Raw genomic sequence first — 24,700 nt, forward strand, 5'->3', positions numbered from 1 at the left:
TCGTCTGCCTAGTCATGTAGTCCAATATAATAGGACGACATTTGGCAGGAGAAAGTTGATTCTGTCTGTAGATTATGGGAGATATGTAATAATAAAATCTCATTAATTTTTTTCTTAGAGTAACTTGATATCACAGATTTCCTACTTGTGTTGTAACTGGACTGTAATCTTAGCCTTGTTACGTCATTCATCTGACCCTTTAGAAAATCATGGAATGCTGAATCATTCATGATGCAAGCTTGTTGCTACCTACTGCTTGCTCATTTATATTTTGCGGTTTCTCCAGAGTGATAAGAGGGATGTACATGACCTTGTAGCATAGGTTGAATAGAGAAAATGTGGCTGGCCCAGAGTTACTAAGTAAGGTTCCATTGATTTTTGAGTTCGGTCTCATAGTCTTTCTCTAAAGCTTGAACCACTGACTATGACGGCACAGGCTTTCATTAAAATAGAATAGATGTATTTATATCCTCCTATGCTACATTTGTATAGTATATACTATACCATACACTATAGTAAATAGCAGGGGTGTCAAACTCAAGGCCCACGGAGTGCTTAGATCTGGCTCGCAGGGCTGCCCTGGAAACACGGCCCACGGTATCTCTGCTGACCCTCCCGGGCTCCATTTTTGCTGGAGCAGGGCTGCAGCATGTCAATCAAGCTGGCCACACCTATCCTGGCCACGGCTACCCCAGCCACACCCACTCAGCCCTCCGAGGTCAAACACAACCCTGATGCAGCCCTCAATGAAATTGGAGTTTGATACCTCCGGTATATAGTATAGTATAGTATAGTATAGTATAGTATAGTATAGTATAGTATAGTATAGTATAGTATAGTATAGTATATATATTATATATAGATATAGATATATAGAAATTACTATATACTATAGATGCAAGAACAGAAAGGGGGAAATGGGCATGAGTTACACGGTTACAAAGAATAGTGATAATTCTAAAAAACCCTCTTTTAAACAATTCCTCTACTCTGCTTCTGTTTCATTAATAAACAGTATCAAAACTGAATGCCTCACGTTAGTTATGTTTTGATAATATTGTTTCTCTTTAATAACAGAAATTGTATGAGAGCCTATAGGTTGTAATGCTTCTCGTCTCTATGCAGAAATGAATTTTGCCTGAACAAAAAAAATAAATACTGCTTTTAACTTGCTACATCTGTTTTGCATCTGTCAGTGCAGAACAGGTAACAGTGCCTTTGTTGTTGAATCACCTTGAGCTTTTAGCTTAATATTAGAAAAAAGAGGAAGACATAAATCTGCAGATTTTGTCAAGGGACTTTTCTTTCTCTGCACTGAATGTTTTGCTTTATTTCTCCCTTGATTTTCTTTTAACAGGGATAGGATGATGCTGCTAAAATTAGAACAGGAGATCCTGGAATTTATTAATGATAACAAGTAAGTAAGGCAGGTTGATTTATGAATAAGGGTAACTGTAGAGACCACAAGCTTTCTTGTCTTGAGATGGAAATAATCCATTTGTTGAAAGTGCAGGTGCTCTCTTTCCTTCTCTTCTTTTCCTCAACAGGTTAAGCGTTAGTATATTTGCATGTATGACCCACTCAGGTTTTTTTGTTTTTTTCCAGGACTGCTATAGAGCAACTATGGAGTTTCCATTTCCTTGTTTGTTTGTGTGTATCCTGCCTTTAGTCATTTTTACAAATAACTCTTTAAACTCTGCGTCTGGATTCAGAATAATGTCTCTGAATGTAGTTGACGTTATACCCAGCTATACAATTCTCTGGTTCCTAATTGAACCAGCAGCAAAAAAACAAAACAACAACAACCCACAAAGCCATTTTGGTACATTTTGTTTCATTTTCGCTTCCTCCCAAGCAGCTTAGGATAGCTTTCAAGATTCTTTTCTCCCACCCCGGTTTTATCTTTGGAATTATTCTCGATCATCCAGAAGGCATTAGAGTTAAATGGGAATTTCAGCTTTGGCCTTCCAGTCATAGTTAAATGCACAAGCAGCTGTTGCTACTGCACAAAAATTCAGGGCATCCCTTGGAACGTCCACCAAGTCAAGAGGGCAGTACAACTGTGCAGTCAAAAGCCATCTCCTTCTTCTGGGCAGCATTTTTACCCTTTTCACACAGCCACCCATATTGCTACACCTGTGAACATTTCTGCATCAATTGCAGCTTGAACAGTTTTCTCTGGATTCAGCATAATAAAAAGTTGATATAAAAACAAAGTTGGCTTATCATTATCTTCTTCTGTGCTAGAAACATCTTAAATTGACTGTGCAGCTATTCATTTATTTGTCAAGGAACTTTCCAACCCTTTACAATAAAGCTATCTTAGAGTCTATAATAAATACGTCTGCTAAGCCTCAGTGGCCTATAATCAGTGTATGCATGTGTGCATGCCTATAGATTGTATATGTAATTTAATCATGTAATACCCAGCCAACCTCTTACAATTAGCTGAAAATCACTAATTCAACTGGCTAAAAGAAGTGTAATATGAACAGGTCTGACTGGAGAGTTATAGATTTGCAGTTTTGATTATTGGGTTACTGTTACTAAGTCCTTGTAATTGGCCCAGTCTAATTCTAGAATTATTGTGGTCATAAAATGAAATAACTCATATACTCAACTGTCAGACAGTTGTTTATTTGGGGCAGAATATACCAAGATTCAACCAAGAGCTATGATACGGTTCATATTTTAGAAAGTTTATTTCCCTCAGTATTTATCAGTCAGCTGGTGCCAAATGATGTTGGGCACCTTAATACATAGGTATATGTGCCTATAATATTAATATAATTATATATCAATATTTAAGTTATTATTCCTAGAGCTAGTAAACATGACTAAAAATGGATTGATTGTGCAAGCCATTCATTGCATAAAAGCTATGGGAAGAGTTGCTTCAGTGCCCATCTTAGAGTCCACAAGTGTATTGAATGAACCACTAATAGAGATGAGAAGATTTTTCTGGATTGTCAATGATTTTAATACATTTTAAATACTGTATCAGTGAGGCAATATTACCAAGTTGCTAGTGATGGTTTTAGTTGCCCGCATTGGTATTAAATGAATGGATGCTTTCTATAGTCCTTTGGCTTGACCTTTTTCCTTGTTCAATTTGCTGAATGAGGGTATGTCTCTGATAACTCATCCCACCAACTGCCACGGAGCCAATGACCAAGGAGCCAATGACCAATTGCCCACACGTTCAGTTTTCAGGAAGATCTAGTTGAGGATTACTGCTATGGAAACCAATATTTATTTGTTCTGCAGACGTGTTATAATTACAATTCAAGAATGATCAGAAGAAGAAAACATTGGGCTTTGCAGGCCCAGGTTAGGGAAGATGGTAAATTTAGGAGAGCAGGCATCAATTGATGGATGCTACAGGTCGTCCTGGACTTACAACTGGTTGCTTAATGACTGAGTGAAGTCACAATGAACTTTAAAAAAAAACTACTTACAACCCATCCTTGAAGTTGAGGTTGCCTTTCTCCCCCATAGTCAACTGTTGCATTTGGCAACATTTGCCTTGATAACTGGTTCGAATGACCCACAGTCACACGACTACAACATGTAACTTTTTTTTTACTTACTAATTTCTGACATTTTTTGCTGGTTTCTGGCAAAAAAATCTCACCATTCGGAAGAATGGATTTACTGAACAACCACATGATTCATTTAAAAACCACAGTGACTCGCTTTGCGACTGTTCTAAAAATGGTTGTAAAATTGAGCCTGTCATGAGGTGACTTGCACAGTTCTAGGTTTTTCTGGTTGCTGGGTTTTCAACTGCAGTAGAAAATGAAACTGTTGACAAATACCTGTTTAGTTTTGATTTAGACTTTTCAAGAGACGCTGAAAGGTCAAAAATGAATGTCCACAAGTTGTTCTCTTCCCTAAATGCCCTTTTCCCTTATAGGTGCTTTTTCAGGAGACAACTGGACTTTCTTTTCAATTTTGAAGACATTTCGCTTCTCCAAGAGAAACATCTTCCAAAGAAAAAACAAAGTCCAGTTGCCTCCTGAAAAAACACCTTTGGGACAACCACGGCCTGGATGACTGAGAATCTCTACAGACTTTTCTCTCATACCACACCAGGATGCTCTCTGCAGGTAGCTATATTTTAGAAAGTGTTTATGTCCATTGAATATGTCCTGTAGAACCTGTTACTGCCCACAATCAGTCTCTCTCTTCTTCAGCTAACATTTTGTTTCATTTCATAGGCCTAGGGCATTTCAGGTAATGACAGGGCAATCAGGCATTCGCATTTTTCGTTCTGTACCTAGTTTGCCAGGTTTTAAAGTCAGGGTTGCTTCATTGTGCCCTTGCTTTTGTAAACAACTTCAGGTATAAGTAACTCTGAGATGACATTTTTAATTGAAGCAACCTAATGATTCATGGCTTTTAATTTTTTTTATTTGTTATTGTCTTACTCTTTGCCCTTGCTGTGGTCAGCAATCAGTTTAAGAAGTTTCCTCAGATGACCTCATACCACAGAATGCTTCTACACCGGGTGGCTGCCTATTTTGGCATGGACCACAACGTAGACCAAACGGGGAAAGCTGTCATTATCAACAAGACCGGCAACACAAGAATGTAAGGCAAGAATGCATTTCAGATAGGAAGGGGTAACTGGGAAATAAATTACAGTCTTGGTCCTTTAACATTTCTTTTGCTCTTCGGAATAGTCAGAGCTCTTTCTTACTAGCTAATTCCACTATTATAAAGTTATGAGATACCATCAGGACCATCATATTTTACTGCTTCTTGTGCAGGCTGTTTGTTGCAACCTTGAGATTATTTATGTCTTCCCTTTGTAGTGCCTAATTGATTAATGACAGAAATGAAATATGTCAGTCAAAGTTCTTTATGACAGCCTTTTAGTGATTGCTCTTATGCGTGATGGTGCAATGGTTAGCTTTCCATCCTTCCAAGGTCGATAAAATGAGGACCCAGATTGTTGAGGGCCATATGCTGACCCTGTAAACCGCTTAGAGAGGGCTGGAAAGCACTGTGAAGTGGTGTATATAAGTCTATCCTGTGAAGTGATGTATATGAGTTTAGTACTATCCTAAAATTTTGACAGGCAGCATGGTGCCCTCTAGTTGCTTAGAAACATCTATCAGACACAGCCCACATGTCCAAAAAGACATATAATTCCTTTCCTGGTCACAAACCCTTTCCCTCATTCTTCTTGTTTTTTTCCCATTGAAGGAAGAAAAGCAGCTAAAATGCTATGGCTTTCTTCCTTATTTTCTTGCTTCCTCTTAAAGTAGGAAACAGGAGATAATTTTTCCTCTCGTGTTTTCTACAGAGTATGGTGGAGTTTCCTAGAGGGGTCCTGTGTTATGTTGGCATTAATGCTAGGTATCATTTTAAAACTGCCATGTGAAGTGCCTGCAAGCATGAGTTTCTTGTTTTTTGTTTGAATCTCAGTATCTATAGGCCACAGTTTGGAATTCCTTTAAAAAGACACAGTTTTGACTTTCTCGTCAGTCTTAAGGTTATAAGTATCCCAGGGCTGAGAAGGAGGAGGAGGAGGAGGAGGAGGCAGGGAACAAAATCCAAATACAAGAACACAGTGGAAAGTGGATGAATTTCCCTAGACATAATTTGAACTGGAAATGAATCAAGCTCTTCTGCCTCCTTCCCAATAGAGAAACGGCTCTGGTGATCTTTGAATGATTCCAAAGTCTGTACAGGTTTTCAAATTGAAATTCCTCATTTTAAGCCATAAAGAACGTTTTATGTTGCTTTGCTGGGTAGGTTGCTTTGCAGAACCACTCCCAAAGCAACAAAGGTGAAAATGCATCTGCTATGAGATATTTTTAGGCTACAGGATCTAGTTCATATGCACCTAGCTGGAAAGAAAAGAATATCGTCTGTCCCACTAAGCATTATTTTTACCAGAAATAGCACTTCAGTATCAAATTTTATTTAGGAAATTTTCTCTAGCTTCACTGAGACAAATATTTCTGAACCCGCCCACCTCCCCCCAAAAAGCTTCTTATTGGGTGAAAACTTAGTAAAACTGGGTGCAATTCTGTTGCATGTATAAAGCTTTACCTAGATAAAATTTGAGCTGATCTGTATAGTATAGATATACCAGTATTAAGGATAGACCAAACATAGTCTAAAGCAATGGCCCCCAACCTTTTGAGCACCAGGGACCGGTTTCGTGGAGAGAGGTTCTTCCACGGACCAGAGGGGCGTGGTTTCATGTGCTGCTTACATGGGGGCTTCGCTTGTTTGTGCGGACTGGTTTCTGGCATGCTGCGGACTAGGACCGTCCACAGATTGGGGCCTGGTCTAAAGGGAAGCCTCTTAGGGAATGGAGAGGACTGTTTGGCTGAAATCTGGCATGTGCCAGTTGTGAACCTAGTGTCTCCTCATAGGTGCATTGGTGTATAGGCACATGAATAAATCTATTACTTCTTTGCATCCTGACTGCTTCGCCATCTCATCTGCTAAAAATTGGCTTGGGTCTTCTCCGCAGCCCTGAGCAGAGGTTCTCTGAACACATCAAAGATGAGAAGAACACTGATTTTCCACAGAGGTTTATCCTCAAGCGAGATGATACCAGCATTGATCGAGATGATAATCAGGTAAGAGAGGCCATATATAACTTTACCTGATGGTGTTCCATAATTCTGAAGCACAGTGATCACTTTTCTTGACTTTCATCATTTGGGCTTTTTAATTTTTTTACTCATACTGCTTTTTTGCAATATTTATTTACTAGGTTAAGTTCCCACAAGATATTTTATATCATTCAGCCTGAATCATATTTGTATGGAAAGCAGCCTTCTCTCTAATCTGGTGCCTTCTGGCAGTGATGGGACAACAACTTGTAATTCCTAGTAACATGATACAGATTTGGATATATTGACTGGGAATTAAAATATTGCAGGAAGGATGGTGAAGAAGCTTTTTCTGGTTTAGTTTTCAGATAGGAGAGTCATAGGATCATATTTTTTGAAAGGGTTTATGGGGAGTTCCAAGAAGAGCTGGAATGGGTTGCAAAATTCAACTCAACATGCAAAGCGTTAATTACAGTATCCAAAGTTTGTACGTACAAACTTCATGCAATCCATTCTTTTTCCTTACCATGTTTGAAAATGGGTCCAGTCATTTAAGCTAAATGTGGAGAGATTCAGGACAAATAGAAGAAAGACTATACCACACAGTCATTAATGGAAATTTGGGGCACTGGAGATGAATTATAGCACATCAGTTTAAAGCGGGGCTGTCAAACTCGTGGCCTGTGGGCCGGATGCATCACGCGCTGGCCACGCCCAGTTTAGTGAAGGAGAAAACAAGTCAAGACGCTACCTTAACAACACGAGTTTGACACCCCTGGTTTAAAGGAATTTGACAAATACTTGATACATTAGGCTATCAGTGACCACTCTTTAATATTTCTGAAATCACAAGCAATATCCCTTAAATATCATTTGCAAATAATAAACTGAAGTAAACAAAATCAAGGAAGTAACAGTGAAAAATCCATACAATCTATGTTTGTGAGCTTTCCAGAATGTATCTAATTGGCCACTTGTAACAAAGAATGCTGGACTAGATGGGCAGTGGACTTGATCCAGTGGGGCTCTTTATATGGTTTTATATTTTCATTAAGTTAAAGAACAATAAGGTTTAGCTTCAATTGTTGAACCTGAGAGTATCTTTTTTTTCTGAGAGATTATTTCGATTCTGATGAACTAGAGAAGAAGGGAACATGCTAAATTGGTATTCCTTTTAACCAAAAAGGATAGCTTGCAGTTTAACGGGATACTTAGATTTAGGTATTGTGTTATAATGTTGAAGGTGAGGTCATGTTGTGCCTGCCAAGCTGCCTGTTACGTGGATTGTATGAGCTTGATTTATACATGCAAACTACCAACTATGATTGAAAGCAAAATACATCTTAGTTTTTGTATGTCACAAATATTGTGATGAAAGGCTTTAAAAATGCTCTTCAAAACCTAGAAATATTTTCAAAGCAGACTAATCTACCCAGGAAAATCTAAGCAGCTTAAATAATTCATGATTCTTGCTGATTGTATGCATAAGGTTTGCTGCTCGGTTTGGCACAGAGTAAGGCTGTAACTGAACAAAGTTCTATTTGTCATTAGATTAGGATCCCGCTGCAAGATGGACGAAGGAGCAAATCTATAGAAGAACGAGAAGAGGAATATCAGAGGGTTAGGGAACGCATATTTGCACGGGAGGTAAGCATGGATAAATTTTGATGGGACCGAGAAGATACTCAATGTTCTATGTATCCATAAGTTGATTTGTGTTTAATCAAACACTGAATCATTATATGTTTGCTGGGGCGCAAGCAGGAATCACCAGGAAATTGCAAATACACTACAATTGTGAAGATTCTTTATGAGATTTTAAGACACTGAAACAGAAGGTTGATCAAGTTAAGCAGCTGAATTTTATCTAATCCAACCTTGAGGCCAAGATACACTTAGCAGTCCCAACAAGACGAGTAAGCTGCGCTCTGATACCAAGAAGCAAAGCCATTAGCTCTCAGAAGTTAGAGCAGTGTACTCCCAATAATGGCCTGCTGTAATGATGGTACGAGAAAACCATTAGTGTCAGGAAAGGGAGGGAGAACAAAAGGGATAATAATCCAGACTTGTAAGTAAAAGTTGTTTCTGCCATTTCTAAGGAATGCAATTATCTCTCTTTTTTTCCCTAGCCATCAGGAATTTTTGAAATGCAGTGGTGCTTAAACGTTTATTAACCTTTTTGTATTTTCAATGTTCTGCATATATATGACCTAAAACATAATTTGTTCTCCACACAAGTCCTAAAGCAAGACATAGAAAACTCAGTTCAACAAATGAATCAAAAATTATTCTTGTTTATTGATTTATTGAGGAAAATGATTCAAAGGTACATATTTGTGGGTGGTAAAAGTATGTAAACCTCTTGTCTCTGGGGCCTGGCTGAAAGAGCTACTTACTGAAGGATTTCAGCTCCATGTTTGCTCGGATTGCTGAAATCCAAGTAGACATGGAGCTGAAATCCCTAGGTAGGCAGCTCTTTCAACCAGCCTCCAGAGACAAGAGGGAGTCTTCTTGATTGGGATTAGTAGTTTGCAACCTTCACTGTTAGATTCCCAATGGACTTTCTAGGGAAGGCATCAGAGAAGATTGCAAATGGTGATCACATTATTGTGGGCCGCTTTGCAATTGGGTGTATGTGCTAACAGGTTGTCAAATATCCAGGTTGCATTCATGTGACGATGGCGGGGAGCGATCTTTTGCAAGCATTTGGAAATGCTTCACAGGATGTAAAGCACCCTTTCTGAGGCTATCATTTATTCAAACTGTCATTAAGTGAACAGTCACAGATCGGGGACTATCTGTACGATGGTATAGGCCTGCTTTGCTGCCTCCGGATAAGGATGGTTTATCGGATGGTTTATCATGACTGATGGAACTATGAATTCTGAATTATGCCAACAAAATTCTTCAGGAAAACGAGCTACTGTATCCATGAACTGAAGCTGAAGAAAAACTGGGTCATATGGCAAGACAACAACCCAAAGCACACAAGTCATGTAACCGAAGAATGGCTTATTTTGGAATTGCCAAGTCCAGGATCTGACCTTAGTTGTATAGAAACGTTATGGAAAGACCCGAAGTGGGCAGTTCGTGTGAGGAGGCCCAACCACAGCCCAGAGTTGAAGCTGTTTTGTAAGCTGATGTACAGGAGTGATCAACAATTCCTGGAAAGGTGTTCTTGGAGTTATTGCTACCCAAGTGTGGGAATAGCAGTTACTATTGTGTATTACTATATAATACACACAAATAGATAGCTTTAGGCCATTTTCCTCAATAAGTAAATATACAAGTATATTTTTGGCTTCATTTTTTTAAAAAAATGATATTTTCTTTGTCTTGTTTTTTAAGACTTTGGTGGAGAACAGATAACTGTTTTAGGTCATATTTTGTAGAAACATTGAAAATTCAAATGGGTTCATAAGCACTGTTGGAGGACTGCCGCCAAATTTCTTCATAGTTACCTATCTGCAGTATCTGAGGTAGTCCTCCGTGTACGACCACAATTGATGCCAACATTTCTGTTGCTAAGTGAGACAGTTGTTAAGTAGTTTTGCCCCATTTATGACGTTTCTTGTCACAGTTGCTAAGTGAATCTCCACAAAAGTTAACTTAGTAACACTTAACATAGTAGCACTGCCCCAACCCCCCTATTCTGCCCTCTGTAATTGTTGACAAAATGTATAAAGGCAGATAACTCCACAAAGCAGCCATACAAAGTCCTTTTATTGGTTCATCAGGCATCCTCAAGATAACTCACAGTTATGATGAGATTCTTCTCAATGTCCAATTCTTTGCATATCTGTCTTTCTGGGTAAAAAGATGGTTATTTCTTATCCCTTTCATCCCATATCGTAGAAACAGGGATAGAGATGCTAGCATGAGGCTGGGTTCAGGCAAGAGTGAAGAAACCTCCCCCAACCCACCAAAGGTCAATTCAGTGACCAATCAGGATTACAGATGCGGCCACATGACATGAACTACATTTCCCAGGATACCTTAACTACATTTACCATGATGCATTCCCTTAAGGGGACAGCTCCCAATTCCTAACTGACTATAAAAATTCCCATTAACTATAACTGGCTGGACAGCACGCTCCCTGCCTGGAATTATAAATTCCACTACTAACTAAAGAGCAAGGAATTGTATAACTAAGATAAACAGTAAAGAGTAATACTAACTGAATAGCAGTTAACTATATAGATAAACTTTAAGATAAACAGTAAACATTAATAAAGCATCAAACAAAGCAAAGCATGCAAAGCTTGAGGTTCAATCTTCAAGTTCAGCCTTTCTCTTCGGCATCACTAGGTTGGTGACCAGTCTGGTGTAGAGCGACTTGGTGAAAGTCTGCTGGTCGCTTCTGGTGGCTGTTTAGGGTGGACAGGTACTCTTGCTTCCAACGGTTCTAAGGGGTGTTGACAAGCGGTTGAAATGGATGTTGTGAAGACATCTGTCCGTGTAAAGCGTCTTAGCTGGACAGCACACACCCCAATTGACTTTCCTCGTCAGAAGTTCACAAAAAGGGATCACATGACCCCGGAACACTGCGAGCGTCATAAATATGAGTCAGTTGCCAAGCGTCCAATTTTTTTTCATCACATGACCATGGGGATGTCGCAATGGTCATAAATGTGAAAAACAGTCACGAGTTACCTTTTTCAGTGCCGTTGTAACTTTGAACGGTCACTAAATGATCTCTTGCAAATTGAGGACTACGAAGGTTAATATAAATTACAGATCTCAGAGCTTGTGTAAGGTCAAGTGAGCATGATTTTTTTTCCTCCCCCATTATAGATTTTCTGCCCGGTAGTTGTAGCCGTGATATAAAGTTTTAACAGGGCTTTTAGGAGCCCGTCTGGAATGTTCAGATACATCTTGATTTCAGCCTGCCGTAATCATTATCTAATGAGATTTCTTTCCATTTCTGTTTCAAATTGTGCGGCTCCGCTTGACCGTTAGTCGGGCCAAAATGGATTCCTGAATGAAAGCAGGTGAGTAAAGTTTGTGCATGCTTTCTTCTAATCTTCAGCCTTTCTTGAAGATCCTGAAACTCCGTAACAATGCTTTTCTTTGATGTTAACCAACAGACTCGCCAAAGAAGGCTTTTCTTCTAGCTCTCACAAAAGGCGACAGATCTTTAGGTACCTCTGTGTGATTCCTTGCATACATTTGTCTTGCAGAGCAAATTTCGCACCCATGCATGGCTGCTTGTCGAGTCCTTCGAGTTGTCATCTCTTTTGCAACATCACTTTCTGTTTTTCTCTTCTCCCACAGTAAGATAGAAAAGGGTGCTTGGAGACATTTCATTGTGGGGGAGGGTGTTTCAGAACATTTACTGAGGGAGTAAATTCTCTTGCTTCCCATGCAGCTGTCTTCTGAGTAAGCTAGCTTCAGGTTGAAGCCCTTACAAAGAACTAGGATAGGGAAATGGATGGAAAAAACCCAGAAACACTCCAGTCTCTGCAGCTGTGCAACTGCTCCCACGATCTACTGATGCTTCTAAAACAGTTTTGTCAAACTCCAGGCCTGTGGGCCGGATCTGGCTCATTGGGATGCTTAGATCCGGACTGCGGGACCTCCCTGGAAACAGCGAAGGACTGGCCTGCAGTGCCAGCGAAAATGGAGTTCAGGAGGCTTCATAAGCTCTGTTTTCTCTGGCAGAGGATTGTAGGAGGCCATCCCAGCCGAAAACTGAGATCTGGAGCCTGTTTTGCTGGGGCCACCACAGGCTCCTCCACATGAGTGACATCAAGGTAGCCATGCCCCCTGGCCGCCACCCCCACCCCCGAACCCCCGAGGTCAAAAACAACCCCTATGGGGCCATCAAGGAAATCAATTTCAACAGCCCTGTTCTAGACGATGTAATTCTGTATCTTGTAATTCAGCTGGTTTTCTTTAACTTTATGTGACGAAGTGGGTGTCAGTAAAAAAAGCACAGGGTCAAATTTTAAGCTGTCTTTTGTTCTCTTCAAATAAATTTCATATGGCTCAGCATAGGAGGCTGCTTTATACCAAGCCAGATCATTGATTCAAACACCTCAAGACGACTGGCTGTGTCTTCATTCATTCATTGATGGTTCAGACCGGAGTTTTTCTCAGCCCCGTATGGAGAAGCTGCCTGGGATTAATAGCTTTGAACTATGGCTCTATACCTATCTGTAGCCTCTCTCTTCAAAGGGATGGAGCAGTCATTGTGTGCCAGCAGGGTAGTTGAGCTGAACAATTCTTTGAAAAGAACCTTTGCAATGAAGAGAGAAAATTAAGTCTACTTCTCGCTGTAGTTTAATTATGCTTTTAAAAGAACAACAATAGCAATAATAACAGTCGACATTGATGTTTTTTTCTGGAATCCAGGAATGCATTATAAAAGCAGGCATCAACTTTCTTCAAATAAGTGAAGGGACAGGCTAATGGGGGGATTCTTGAAGTCTCTCTGTACACTCTCAGACCACTCCTGTTCCTCTCAGAAGTGCCTTGGCAAGGGAGGGATCCAGGTCTCAGCATCTACATGCTGCCCGCAAACACAATGCCTTGTAGCAACTTACACTGGAGATGTTTAGAAAGTAAATATCAAATAAGACCCGAAGTCATACATTCGTAAAGCAGCCGCACGGAAATGTTGAAACTGCACTAGCAAAATCAGCTCATGCTTTAAAAGCCCAGTCACCCAGATTTCTGCAACTTATTTAAGAAACCCAGGCGTCTTCTTGTCACAGCCCAAGTCCCCAAGGATGGTTTCAGGACTTTACATTTGTTCCGGATGCCATTATGAGAAAGGGCCCTCCATCTTGGGATCATCTGTTGCTCAGGGCGGTAGAACCTTTGCAAAATATCTTGGGTAAATATGTATGATTATAATTTTAGAGCCTTTGAGGTTTGGAGCCTGCTTACTAGCCAGAGCAAAGAAGCAAAGTTCAGTTGAGCTCTATTGATAGTGCCGGGGGGAGGAACACCATTCAAACTACGAAAATGAGAGCAAAAATACCTAGATTACATACAAACACACATTACCTTTTCAGTAAAAAGTTCACTTTAGGAGTGCCATTCCCCTGGCTGAATATGTCAATAACAACTTATATTTTGCCAAGATACAGTCTCAGGTTGCTCCTTTCAGTCACTTCATTAAAATAAGTCAAGTGCAGGTTGAGGATAGCAGCAGCAGGATCAACAACAGAAAATAATAATACTACAAAGATTACAAAAATGAAGCAATGAAAACGAATGTAATGCCCAGAAAATCTTAATTTTTTTCATAGTCAATATTTATATATATGACATTGAAGGGAAAATCACATCAATATTTGACTTGGCTGCAGCTAAAAGCTGGAATTCTTTAAAAGAAAAAGTACAGAAGAACCATCATGGCAGCACAACAGGCTACGAATCATTAAAGCCAAAATTGGACATATTTTAAAGTGCAGCAAATACCAACTGCATAAAATCAAAGATGAACATGTAGGTCATCTCATTAGCTGCTGCAGAAGAATTGCCCAGAGTTTATTACCAATGCCATGAAATTGCTAGAAAAATTATACTTTATGTAGAAAACTTGGCTTTTCTGTTAAAAAAAGGTTACTGGCAACATACATGTGAAAAAGAAAGTGAGGAGGTCAGAATCTTGGGCTTTAAAATACAGAAGAAAAGACACATGAAACACACACCAGACAGAACTGCTATTTTTTTTTGGGGGGGGGGCGTGATGTTCATAGATATTGAAATATTAGGACATAAATGAATTGATAAAAAATCAAATGGAAAAAAATACTGAGATTTGTAGTTTAAAGTTGAAGGACTTTGGGAGGAAAAAAATAAATTATAATGTTAGTAGTAGTTTGGCTTGAAACTGCTGACTGAAAAAGAAAAAAGAAAAGAAAAGACCTTGTTTGTAATTTCTTAAAAGTGTAATATCTCCATGAATAGAATGTAAACCTTTGGAAAATGTCAAGTCTAAAAACTGATATTCATTGGATGAATTTGCAGAGTCCAAGATACACTGGACCAAATCCTAATTACTTTTTCTAAAGTTTCTTTTTAAGAATATAAGAGAAAAGAACCTTGCAAAACCTAAATTGTGATGCCAAAGCTTAAGCAGTAATTTTCTACTTTCTTGAAGTAAATGTGTAAATAGGAGCAGGACCAAAGATTTCTTCATTCTTCTCTTGTGTTACTCTTTTTCCATGGTTACCATTAGCATGTAACTCATCTATTGATGTTGCTTTTGCTATCTTGGGAAAACAAGCAGTTAAATTGTGTGGACTAATTTAATATACTTTAATAAGAACAGTCTGTATGGCATGATGTAAGTGCTTTTGCTTTGTGATTATAAAATATAATATTTGGTCAAGTAGCAAATTTTTGAGTAGCAAATTTTGAACATTGAAGACCAAACCGTACCTATCAGAGTTGAACTAGAGAGGCATACAGGAATTTGTTCTCAGACACTGTGTCCCACGTCTGAATCTATCTTTGGTTGCGTTACCTTTAATAGTAGCCATAGAACTCAGTTGCCTTATGAGGTTGCCTCGTGTGCTTTCCAGAACATTCTTAGGATTGGTTATTAGAACTTTGGGATAATTTGTTGAAACCTAACCAGAACAAAACGATCTACAGATGAGAAATTCTTCTGTAGTCATGACAACTTCCTTTCAACTTGTAAGATGCAATTAAGAATTTCAAGTTGTTGGGGGACACTCAGCATGGAGGCCATTGTTCTCTGAAGCTTGTATCTGTTCGTAAACAGTGATAAAAGGTTGTTAATCAAGTGAAGCCTCTTAATGTGTGAAAGTTGTTCTGGATAAGCCATCTAGAAATGAACACTACAGATCAACACTACTCTTCAACTTTCCTTCCCATGCTGTCTAGATAAAATAACTCCCTGGCTTTTTGTAAAATAGGCTTGAAGGTTGCCTTAGTTATCTCAAAAATACAGCCAGTTTCTGTAACTTGACATTCAAGTTACAGAATATGTTGTTTAATCTCTTCTGTAGATACATTTCTCCTGTTCTGTTCTGATGATAATGGAGACATTAAAATACTTACTGACTCAACATTTGTTTGGTAAGCCATTGTCAATGACTATGGCTATCTCTCTCCCTGCCCCACAACTTTCCTCACTGTGGTAGTCTTTAGGTTCTACATTTACTTCCCTGGTTTGAAAACTCCCCATTGTTCTGTCATACAGGCTTTGTGCAGTAGAAATCTGTACATTCTGTATTCCACAGAGATTAGCAGAATAGTCTCTTTTGCCAATATCTGTAATGATAGACTGACTTTTCAAATTTGCCACAATAGGTTTAGCGCCCATTTTGCCACCCAATCCTTTCAGATGGTTGAAGTAGGGTTTTTCCCCCCAAAGTCTGATTACCTCATTTTAATATTGACAAACCAAAATCACCTGTTCCCAATATTTCCAATCTTGACATGTGATGGGGGAATTAAGTAAGCAAAATACCAAAACTCTGAATTGCTCTTTTCAACTTGGCAAGTATGGGGTTTTTTTTGGAAGGGGGTGGGTGGTGGGTGGGAAGGGGAGGGTTTATTTTGGACTGAAAGGCAGCCTCCTGTTATCTCTGCATCTGGCTGAAGTCCTTTATTCAAGTTTGGAACGTGGCCACCTAGCAGTAGCAGTGTCAGTGTCTGGGCTACCATTTATGTATTCAAAGTATAAGTCTTAATGTGAAACTTGATTGAACCCATGGAGTTCACAAAGAAGCTGGAGGAATTCCTCCTAGAATTGATCACCTTCAATAATAAGATATCCACTTAGAGAAAAAGAAGGGAGGAAGATTGTGAATATGCAGCTGTTCGTCTACAAATTCAGTGAAATTTGAATGAGCATCCTTTAAGAGCTCTTTCAGGTGCAACAAAATCAAATCATTTTAAACTTAACAGTTTAAAAGCAAAACATTATAGAAGAAAACCGAAAACCAAAGATGTAAGATAGTTACACCTAAAGAGCATCTCTGCAAAAGATACACATTTTATATCTACTGGATCAATAAATCCTTCCTTTCCTCTTCTTCCATCATTGGGTACTGAGCCTTTCCCCCCTCTTCTCAATGCACTCTTATCTAAACCAGGCCTGTATGCCAGTATTAGTAGTTTGTTAATAGAGTTGTATTAGTTGGCATTTGGTATTTAAAAACAATCAGCTTCTATTCCCGGGGATTGTAAACATGAAGTCTGAACCCAAAAGAACCTGTGCAAAGCCTTGGGGTACAACATGGTGTTGGCTATGTATATTTCAGTTTCAAACTATGTGAATTCTAATATAATCTCAGTCTGGGCAAGCAGTACCAAACCTATGAATGTCCCTTTAGCCAATTTAAGTTTTGCTAAATGACTTTCAATATTAAATACTTTGATTGTCCTTCCCCACTTACTTCTGAATTGTTTTTCTTGGAGAATCATTGTTAAACTGTATTCTTGGAGGCTGAAACATTTATGCTGTTCTCGCTGTTCTGTAACTCCCTATAATTTTAATAAACTTCCTCTGATTTAAGCTGTCTAATTCTGCCCTGAGATTTAGGAACAATCTTTTTTTTCCATTTGTACCTTCGCACATACGAACTAGACTGCCAGTATTTTCACACTTTCTTCCAGCTATGCTCCCAATTCTCACCCGTTTGCTCTTGTTTAGTGATGCAGTGCAGATTCTATGTTTTGAGCCCTGAGGTGTTTTGACAGTGTTTGTAAGGACCAGTTACAGGTACATACTACATGAGGGAAAAATTCCAAACTTTATCTAGCACAATAAAAGGTTTCATAATGCCCATGCTGCAGTTTACTCACCAATAGTTAACACTGCTTAAATTAAACGGAGAGCTGGAAATTCCTGCTACCTGAGTTAGGAAGGATACCCAAATTCTGATGGCAGGACACAGGCATGCTTGAACTCATCCTGCATTTTTGGTTAGAGCACTTGTTATGAGTGCACCTGCAGGGCAGTTTTGACTTGAGATTGTCCCCAAATATTGTGATGCTGATCATTCTGGCTATTTCTCCAGGAGTAGCCTGTAAGGTCCATCTGCCTACACGTTAGTCTATTTGAAGGCCAGTAGCTTTGAGCTGGCTCTTTTCAGTGTAAGCTACCTGTGCTCATTTGTCTGCTGTTCCAATACCAAAACATAGACATCTTGAATGTTTAGACATGTTGTGCCTTTTTTCCAGTCCATGATGACTTTTAACTGTTGCCATCCCTGACACAGGAGTAACCGAGATGGGCTTAGCCGGGCTTCAGGCAGCCGCCAGAGCAGCACAGAGAGTGATATGAAATCCCTGGAGCCCCGACCGTGGAGTAGCACCGACTCCGATGGCTCGACGCGCAATCTGCGGCCTCCGGTTACCAAAGCCAGCAGCTTCAGTGGCATTTCCATCTTGACTCGAGGAGACAGCATTGGTGGCATTGGCAAAGGGAATGGCGCCAACAGGACTGCCAGGCCAGGTACCTCTTCCTTCTTCATTTGCCTTTCTTCAAGTAAAATAAGAAACTCTTAAGTTTGGGATGAATACATCTTGGGGGTAATCCTCTCTGTGTCCCTTCCAGTGGGTCCCAGCCCACATCTTATGCATTGATACTGCTCAACATAATAGAATTCAAAAGGAGGCAGCTAGAAGCCCACACTGAAACATTTGTGCTGGATAGCAGTCGTGCCAGTTGTGAGAAACAGCCTGCAACAGGAAACAAGCGGGTATCAAGGTTTTTGTCCCATTCCAGAGATTATCAAGATGTTGAGAAAAAGTCAGTCTCTGCCTGATAAGTGCAACTTGGGTCTGGATCTTATCTAAAACACTGGCCATATTGATAAAATACCTTCTGTCTTTTTGATCCAGTTAGAACTGCTTTAAATACAATGACATTTTATTTCTGAGCCCTAATTTGTTGGATTTCATGAAGCCCCTCATTGGTGTTGTGTCAGCTTTAAAGAATATTCACATTGCAGTGATAATGCTCATTTTTCCCTTTTCCCCTTGAACTGTTTATAGGTCATACCGTACCATACCATACTATACGAATCTGGCACAGGCTTCTGTGTTGATGGCTGCTGACACCACGAAGCCCTGTTACATGATCACTATCAATGAGAATGATGTGCAAAAATAAGCCTCGTCTAATTATCTTGGATTAAAAAAATAATCACCCTTCTGAATTCTTTAATTTCATTAATTAAATAATTCTTATCTAATTGGCATGTAATTCAGTAAAAACTCTAATCACTCCCAGCTAGACCCAAAGATGCTTTTTCAAGAGGAAAGTGGACTCTCTGGTTTTTCTTTGAAGGCATTTAGCTTCTCACCCAAGAAGCTTGAAAAAGCACCTTTGGGACAACCATGACCCGGATGACTGAGAATCTCTATAGACATTCCCTGCTAGAAACAGATAATAAGAAAACCTGATGAGCTTCCATTTATGCAACCCAAAATGATGCTGGCTCTTGAAAAATTGTTGGGAAAGATGAACTATACATCTCTTACATCAGGTAAACAAGGCTAGGAAATGTGATTTCACCTACCTAGTATGTCAGTAAGAGAAATGATCAGCCTGTAATCTGAAATATCAACAAGGTAGCAGGTTGGAGATGTTGGTAACATTGAATGCACTTCTGAAGGAGAAGTGGTACGTGGAGAAGTTCCTTCAGTCCTATTTAACAGTCATCAGCACCTGTGTTGGTACTTGCTTATTTGTATGGGTATGTCAGCATATTGTTATTTCTTTCCCATCCAGGTGAAGGGACATGCACTTCCAAGATTCTCTTCCATCACTCTGCTGTATCATGTAGCATACTTATGATGCATTTACAGATGTACTCATGCATCCTCTTACCTTCAGAAATAGGGATGTGTCAATAGAGAGGGTGGCACAAAGTAACATTGTGCCTCCTCTCTCGCTGTTGCTTCCTACAGCACTTGAGATGACTCATAGTTAACCATCCATCTACTCACCCTGTTTACTTCAAGGGCAGGCACTGATATGCCTTTGTTTATTTCTTTTGCCGCATTTTCCCTTTGGCGTACTTGTTTACGAACATGATCCTTTGCCTTCATAGTCAGCATGGTATTGGAGAAAACTCCTGTCACCCATCTGGTTGCGCAGATGCATGGAAAGTTAGTCTTCACATCAAAGAATGTTGACATTTTTGTTTTGTCTTTGGCATCTAGCTAATTGACACCCATTTTAAAGCCATGCACATAGCTTTTTAAGTCACAGAAGAAAGCATCAAGGCAGGCACACAATAATCAGTGTGGTTCACAACTAAAGCACTAAGAATAGACTGTGTTGCTGGGTGATTTAGTGATTCATATTCTCAGATTTTTTTTATTTCTTTTATCTTGTTTGTACAAAAAATGGTAATAAAAATGCACAATAAATGCTGCTCCTTTTTATGTTGGTCCTTTAGTTGTATCTCCATTAGTTACTTTTAATGGTTCGGCCATCATTAACCCACAAATAACCAAGTTTCATCCCTTTCCTCCTTCCATTATTCTCTGTCACGTTATTCCCATGTGAAGAGAGACTGATGGAGGAGTGCTGCATGGCAGCTTGTACATGAATATATACGTAATGAAAAGTTCTTAAGAACACCAAGAACTTGTGTGGGAATGTGACTGAAGGCAGAAGCTGTGGGACAGGAAGTCTTGAATGCAAATTCATGGGGTGGCTTTAAGCAAGTAGTTATTTCTGCCCTCACAAAAGTACTATTTTGTAAAGTATTATCAAAGAGATGTATAATTAAATGTATTGGATGTGCCACATTTTGATCACACAGCTTGGATTTCCCTTCATGCTGGACTTATTTTGGTGTAGTAGCATAATAGACACAGACCCGAGTGATACGGAATACAATTTTCATGGTGCTACCTACTCCCCAACGTAGGAGTTTGAATGCATAATTAGCAGCAAAAAGGAAATTTCTGTGTCTGGGTTGGCATTTCAGACCCAACTGGATTTCAGGAGGTTGAAATTCTAATCCTGTTTTTGTTTATATCCCCTTTTCTTAAGCCTCTTCGTTGCCAGCATTTTCCTCATTGGGTACTAGTACTACATAACCTCTTCCCTGCTACCAATTCTTTCTCCTGGCCCCGCAGGTACTTCTCAACCAGTAAACATCAGAAGTTTTGGAGTACAGTTCCCATCAGTCAGTGGAATGTAGATAAAACACATTTCATTTGTAAGCTTCCTGGATTTAATAATCAAGGAGATCATGTTTCTTTCAGTCACAGAACTGGAAAGAACTATTTATGTTATTGTCCAGCCATCCCTCCTGGGTGCAGAAACTGTTGGTTATTCAGATACTTGATGTTGGGTATGCAAATATATGAAAAATGCTTCCTTCCTTAGGAGCAACCCCTGAGAAACTTACAAAAGAAGAATCATGTAGATTCTTGTACAAATGTTTATGGCATATCTACATGCAAAACCTATGGTTTTCTTATGCCAACGAGTAAAGCTTGGTTCTTCAAACATAAATATTTTAACCAGAGACTGTGTCACGTGAATCCTTCATATGCTTTTGAAGAAGACTAGATGGTGGGTTTGGTTGAATTTTCCTGCAACAGAAGTCTGCTTAGTTATTTTTTTTTTGCATAGTAACCGTTCTTGAAGACCACTTATTTTCAGCAAATGCAACACTTCTCTTTGAAAGGGGCTTTTAGTTTGATGTTTTTATTTTATGATTGATATAGAATCTTCTCTAATAGCAAGAGGCAGAGAGGTATCCAAGGTCCAAATACTGGCAATATGGGTAAGATATAAAGCAAAATCTCAAATTACTTTTCCATTTACTATTTATTTTATTTTAACCCTGTGTTCTGTTTTTTTTTTAAAATTGCATATGCCATACATGAGAATAGGGACCAGTTATTAGTAAGAACATGCTGAGTCATTTTATAATAAGTAATAACAGCATCATTCTGTGTTTTTGGTGGTTAACCTGAATAGTTAACTAAATATGACATATAACAAATGGAAAAGCTAAAGCAGCTTCATACACAGTTGTTTTGGATTATTTATTGCGTGTGTAGTTTAAATCACACTGCACAAATATCATAAGGATATATACCACAAGAGTCCTATAGAGTTGTTTATGAATCTCAGAAACACCTAGGAAAAACATTCTCAATCACATGTGTATCAGCCCTTTAATTATACGGTGATTTTCTGGGACAAATAAAAGAAATGGAGTTATGCTTGGGCCCTAGAGCAGTCAGCTTGTACAAGTGAATTTCTAATGTGGGAACCATTGAGTGCTGTAACAAAGCAGAGCAGTTGTATTTATTACATTATAATATTTCAAAACAGAGCCACAGTGATACAGGCTAATTCTGCAGACTGCTGGCCGCCAGCAGTTCAGCAGTTTGATTCTTACCAGCTCAAGGCTGACTCAGCCTTCCATCCTTCTGAAGTTGGTAAAATGAGGACCCAGATTGTTGTGGCCAATATGTTGACTCTGTAAACCACTTAGAGAGGGCTGTAAAGCACTGTGAAGCAGTATATAAGCGTTAGTGCTGTTATCCAAAGGAGTACATGGATTGATATCTGCGTAGTGTTGGTTGTTGGCTCTAACTTAAAGTAAATAAACGTAATATATTTCCTGAATCCTTTGCATTCATCAGGGGAAGTGGTGGGGATAATTCTGTCCCTTGCAAGAATGCCTGTGGGAGTAAAAACTAGTTAGTGCCTACTGTTGCTCAAATGCCACTGTAATTATGGTCATACCATTACAGTCAGAAACAGAATTTTGAAAGTCTTCCCTGTACAGGGAAAAGAAAGGGGGGTTTTGAAGGGAGGGGAGTTTGTTTAGAATATTAAGTTTGCCAGAGATAAAAAAAGGACTCATCTTAGAGTAATCCAGAGGAAGGAATACAGAATAGGATGATAATCAGATCCTGGTTTTTCCCCCTTCCCCAGGCAAATATTTGATTTGATTGTATAAGATTTGGAATCCAACTTTGTCCTCGAGGCCTACTGTGTAGATTTGGGCTGTCTCATATTCTGTCCAGGATATTTATTAACCACTTTTGAGATGGCACCATATCTTGATTGCAGGCTAAATCAAAGCTCTAAGAGACTTAATTTTTCCCCCCAGTATTTAAATTGAAATTTTAATCACATCAGCAGTGGTAGGAACAAAATGGAAGCAGAGGCCAGCAGGGAGGGTTGGAGTGCAGGGTGCGAAGAGCCGCAGAATTTAGGATGTCAAAGTTGGCTGTGGCGGAGGGGCTTTGTTCCGTGTCTCTGGGTTGGGGCGGCTGGGGTTTCCTAGGACGGCTGCTGTTTTGCTGTAAGCAATTATAGAGTTTTCTGAGTTTCGCCAGTTTTTACTGCCAATTCATTCCCTCATTTGCGCAGATCGCACTCCCCATCACAGACTTATTAAAAGGCAAAAGGGGGAGGACAAGCCTAAACCCAGCCAGCCTCTTAAAGGGGCTCTAGAATGCCAGGCAGCCTTTGAAAAGCTGAAAACGATTGTTTTGCAGCTTCTTGAGTCAACTGGAGCCTTGAGCTGCACTGCACTTCAGGGGCTTCCTGTAGCTCCAGTGCGTGGCATGCCAGTAAGGCCCCAAGTTGCAGTGCAACAAGGAGCCCAAAAGCTGCACAGTTTGGGGGCTATTTGCTGTCCTGCAAGGCAGTGTGCAGGGTGGTGGGAAGGATTGAAATCAGGGAGAAGAAGGGGAATAGGCTGCTGGAGGGAATTGAAGAGGAGGCAATCTCTTAATTTAAAAGAACTGAGGTTTGGGATGGGAAGGACTAAAATGGGAATGGTTTGAATTAGTGTAGGTTCTCATCTAATGACCGTTGGGAGTTGGTTAGCGAGGACAGTGAGGTGTATGACAGAATTGCTGTTGCTAAGCAATGCAAATCATGTGATGTCGAGCTTTACAACCACATCAGTTAGCGACGGAATTCCGGTCCTGATTGCCCTTGTAACTTGAGGACCTCCTGTAATAAAAAAAATCAATTATGATGTATAATATAGTGAGAAACCTAGTCTGCATCTGTTTTGTAGTGTGACTGTTGTGAATTGATGCATTTGACCTATTGGAACATCACTGAAGATAACAATTATTTTCCAACATATGTAAAATATATATCCTGGTGCATATTTTACTTTATCTCTCCCCCACTTTCTCAATGTGCTCCCCCTTTCTCCACAGCTTAAACTTACATGTGTCCATTTTTTGTGTTTTGTGTTAAAAAAAAGGTGAAAAATGTGTCTTGATTGGATGCCATGGAGATTTTCCCTTAAAAACCCACATTCTACTTGAAGTAAATGTATAGTACAGCTAATGCGTTTTTAAAAGGATCTGGAGACAGAGTGCAACACTAAGTGAAACTGATTCAAATCAAGAACTGTGTGAATACATGAAAATAACTATGGCTAGCATTCAATAAAGCATCATCTTTGCACTCAGTATGAAAATATTTCTAATTTTACCAGATTCTTTGACTGGAATGTATTGTACACATAGGAATGGCTTGCTCACATGTTGTTTTTCATCTTCTGGATTACACTTATTTTGAACCATTTCTTCCTAAATGGAAATCTACTTTTGGAGTAAATATTTTTATTGTTACCAAGAGAAATATAGTAGTAGGTAGGTGTGTGTGTGTGTGAGAGAGAGAGAGACAGAGACAGACAGACTCAACCCCAAACCCCACCCCCCAAAAAAAATACTTTTAAAGATTTCTGAGGAAGCTAGAAATGTGGTCCTAATTCAGCTTTGCTTTATTATATTATTGTATTGCAGAATATGATTTGCTAGTTGGATGATACTCACAGTAGTCTTTTCAGTGCTAGATAGGATTATGCAGGATGTTATTTTTAATCATTTCAAGGTTAAAACATTATGTCTTTGGAACATCCCATTCTGTCCTCAACATGTCAAGTGTAGTGGTAATAAAATTTATCATGGTCAAGAAGATCATATTATAACTTTACAAGAGGCTGTTTCATGATCAGATCATTTCTGGTACACCCCAAAGAGATGTTTCAGTAATGGAAGATTGCACAATTTTCCTTTTTCTATAATGAATTTGCTATGGAGCTATTTTTTCTAAACTCTTCAGAGATTCTTCAGAAGAATGTATCGAAATCAGTAAAACAAGCTGAACTTATCAC

The 24,700-nt window shown here is 39.3% G+C and overlaps 1 protein-coding gene across 7 annotated transcripts in view; it reads left to right on the plus strand.

Moving 5' to 3' along the window:
- Positions 1–24,700, plus strand: part of R3HDM2 (R3H domain containing 2) — a 173,696-nt gene that overhangs the window by 111,208 nt on the left and 37,788 nt on the right. For 6 of the 7 annotated variants that reach the window (XM_026713862.2, XM_026713863.2, XM_087925453.1 and 3 more), the window contains 6 exons: positions 1,358–1,417; positions 4,453–4,593; positions 6,494–6,602; positions 8,130–8,225; positions 11,541–11,572; positions 17,789–18,024. In XM_026713862.2, the coding sequence (XP_026569647.1) occupies positions 1,358–1,417; positions 4,453–4,593; positions 6,494–6,602; positions 8,130–8,225; positions 11,541–11,572; positions 17,789–18,024 (674 nt within the window). Of the gene's footprint in view, positions 1–1,357; positions 1,418–4,452; positions 4,594–6,493; positions 6,603–8,129; positions 8,226–11,540; positions 11,573–11,668; positions 11,723–17,788; positions 18,025–24,700 lie in introns of all 7 variants that reach the window. The other variant, XM_087925452.1, reaches the window with a different exon arrangement.

Source organism: Pseudonaja textilis, chromosome 2 (assembly GCF_049901715.1).
Source record: "Pseudonaja textilis isolate UNSWEBS1 chromosome 2, rPseTex1.2, whole genome shotgun sequence".
NCBI lineage: Eukaryota > Metazoa > Chordata > Lepidosauria > Squamata > Elapidae > Pseudonaja > Pseudonaja textilis.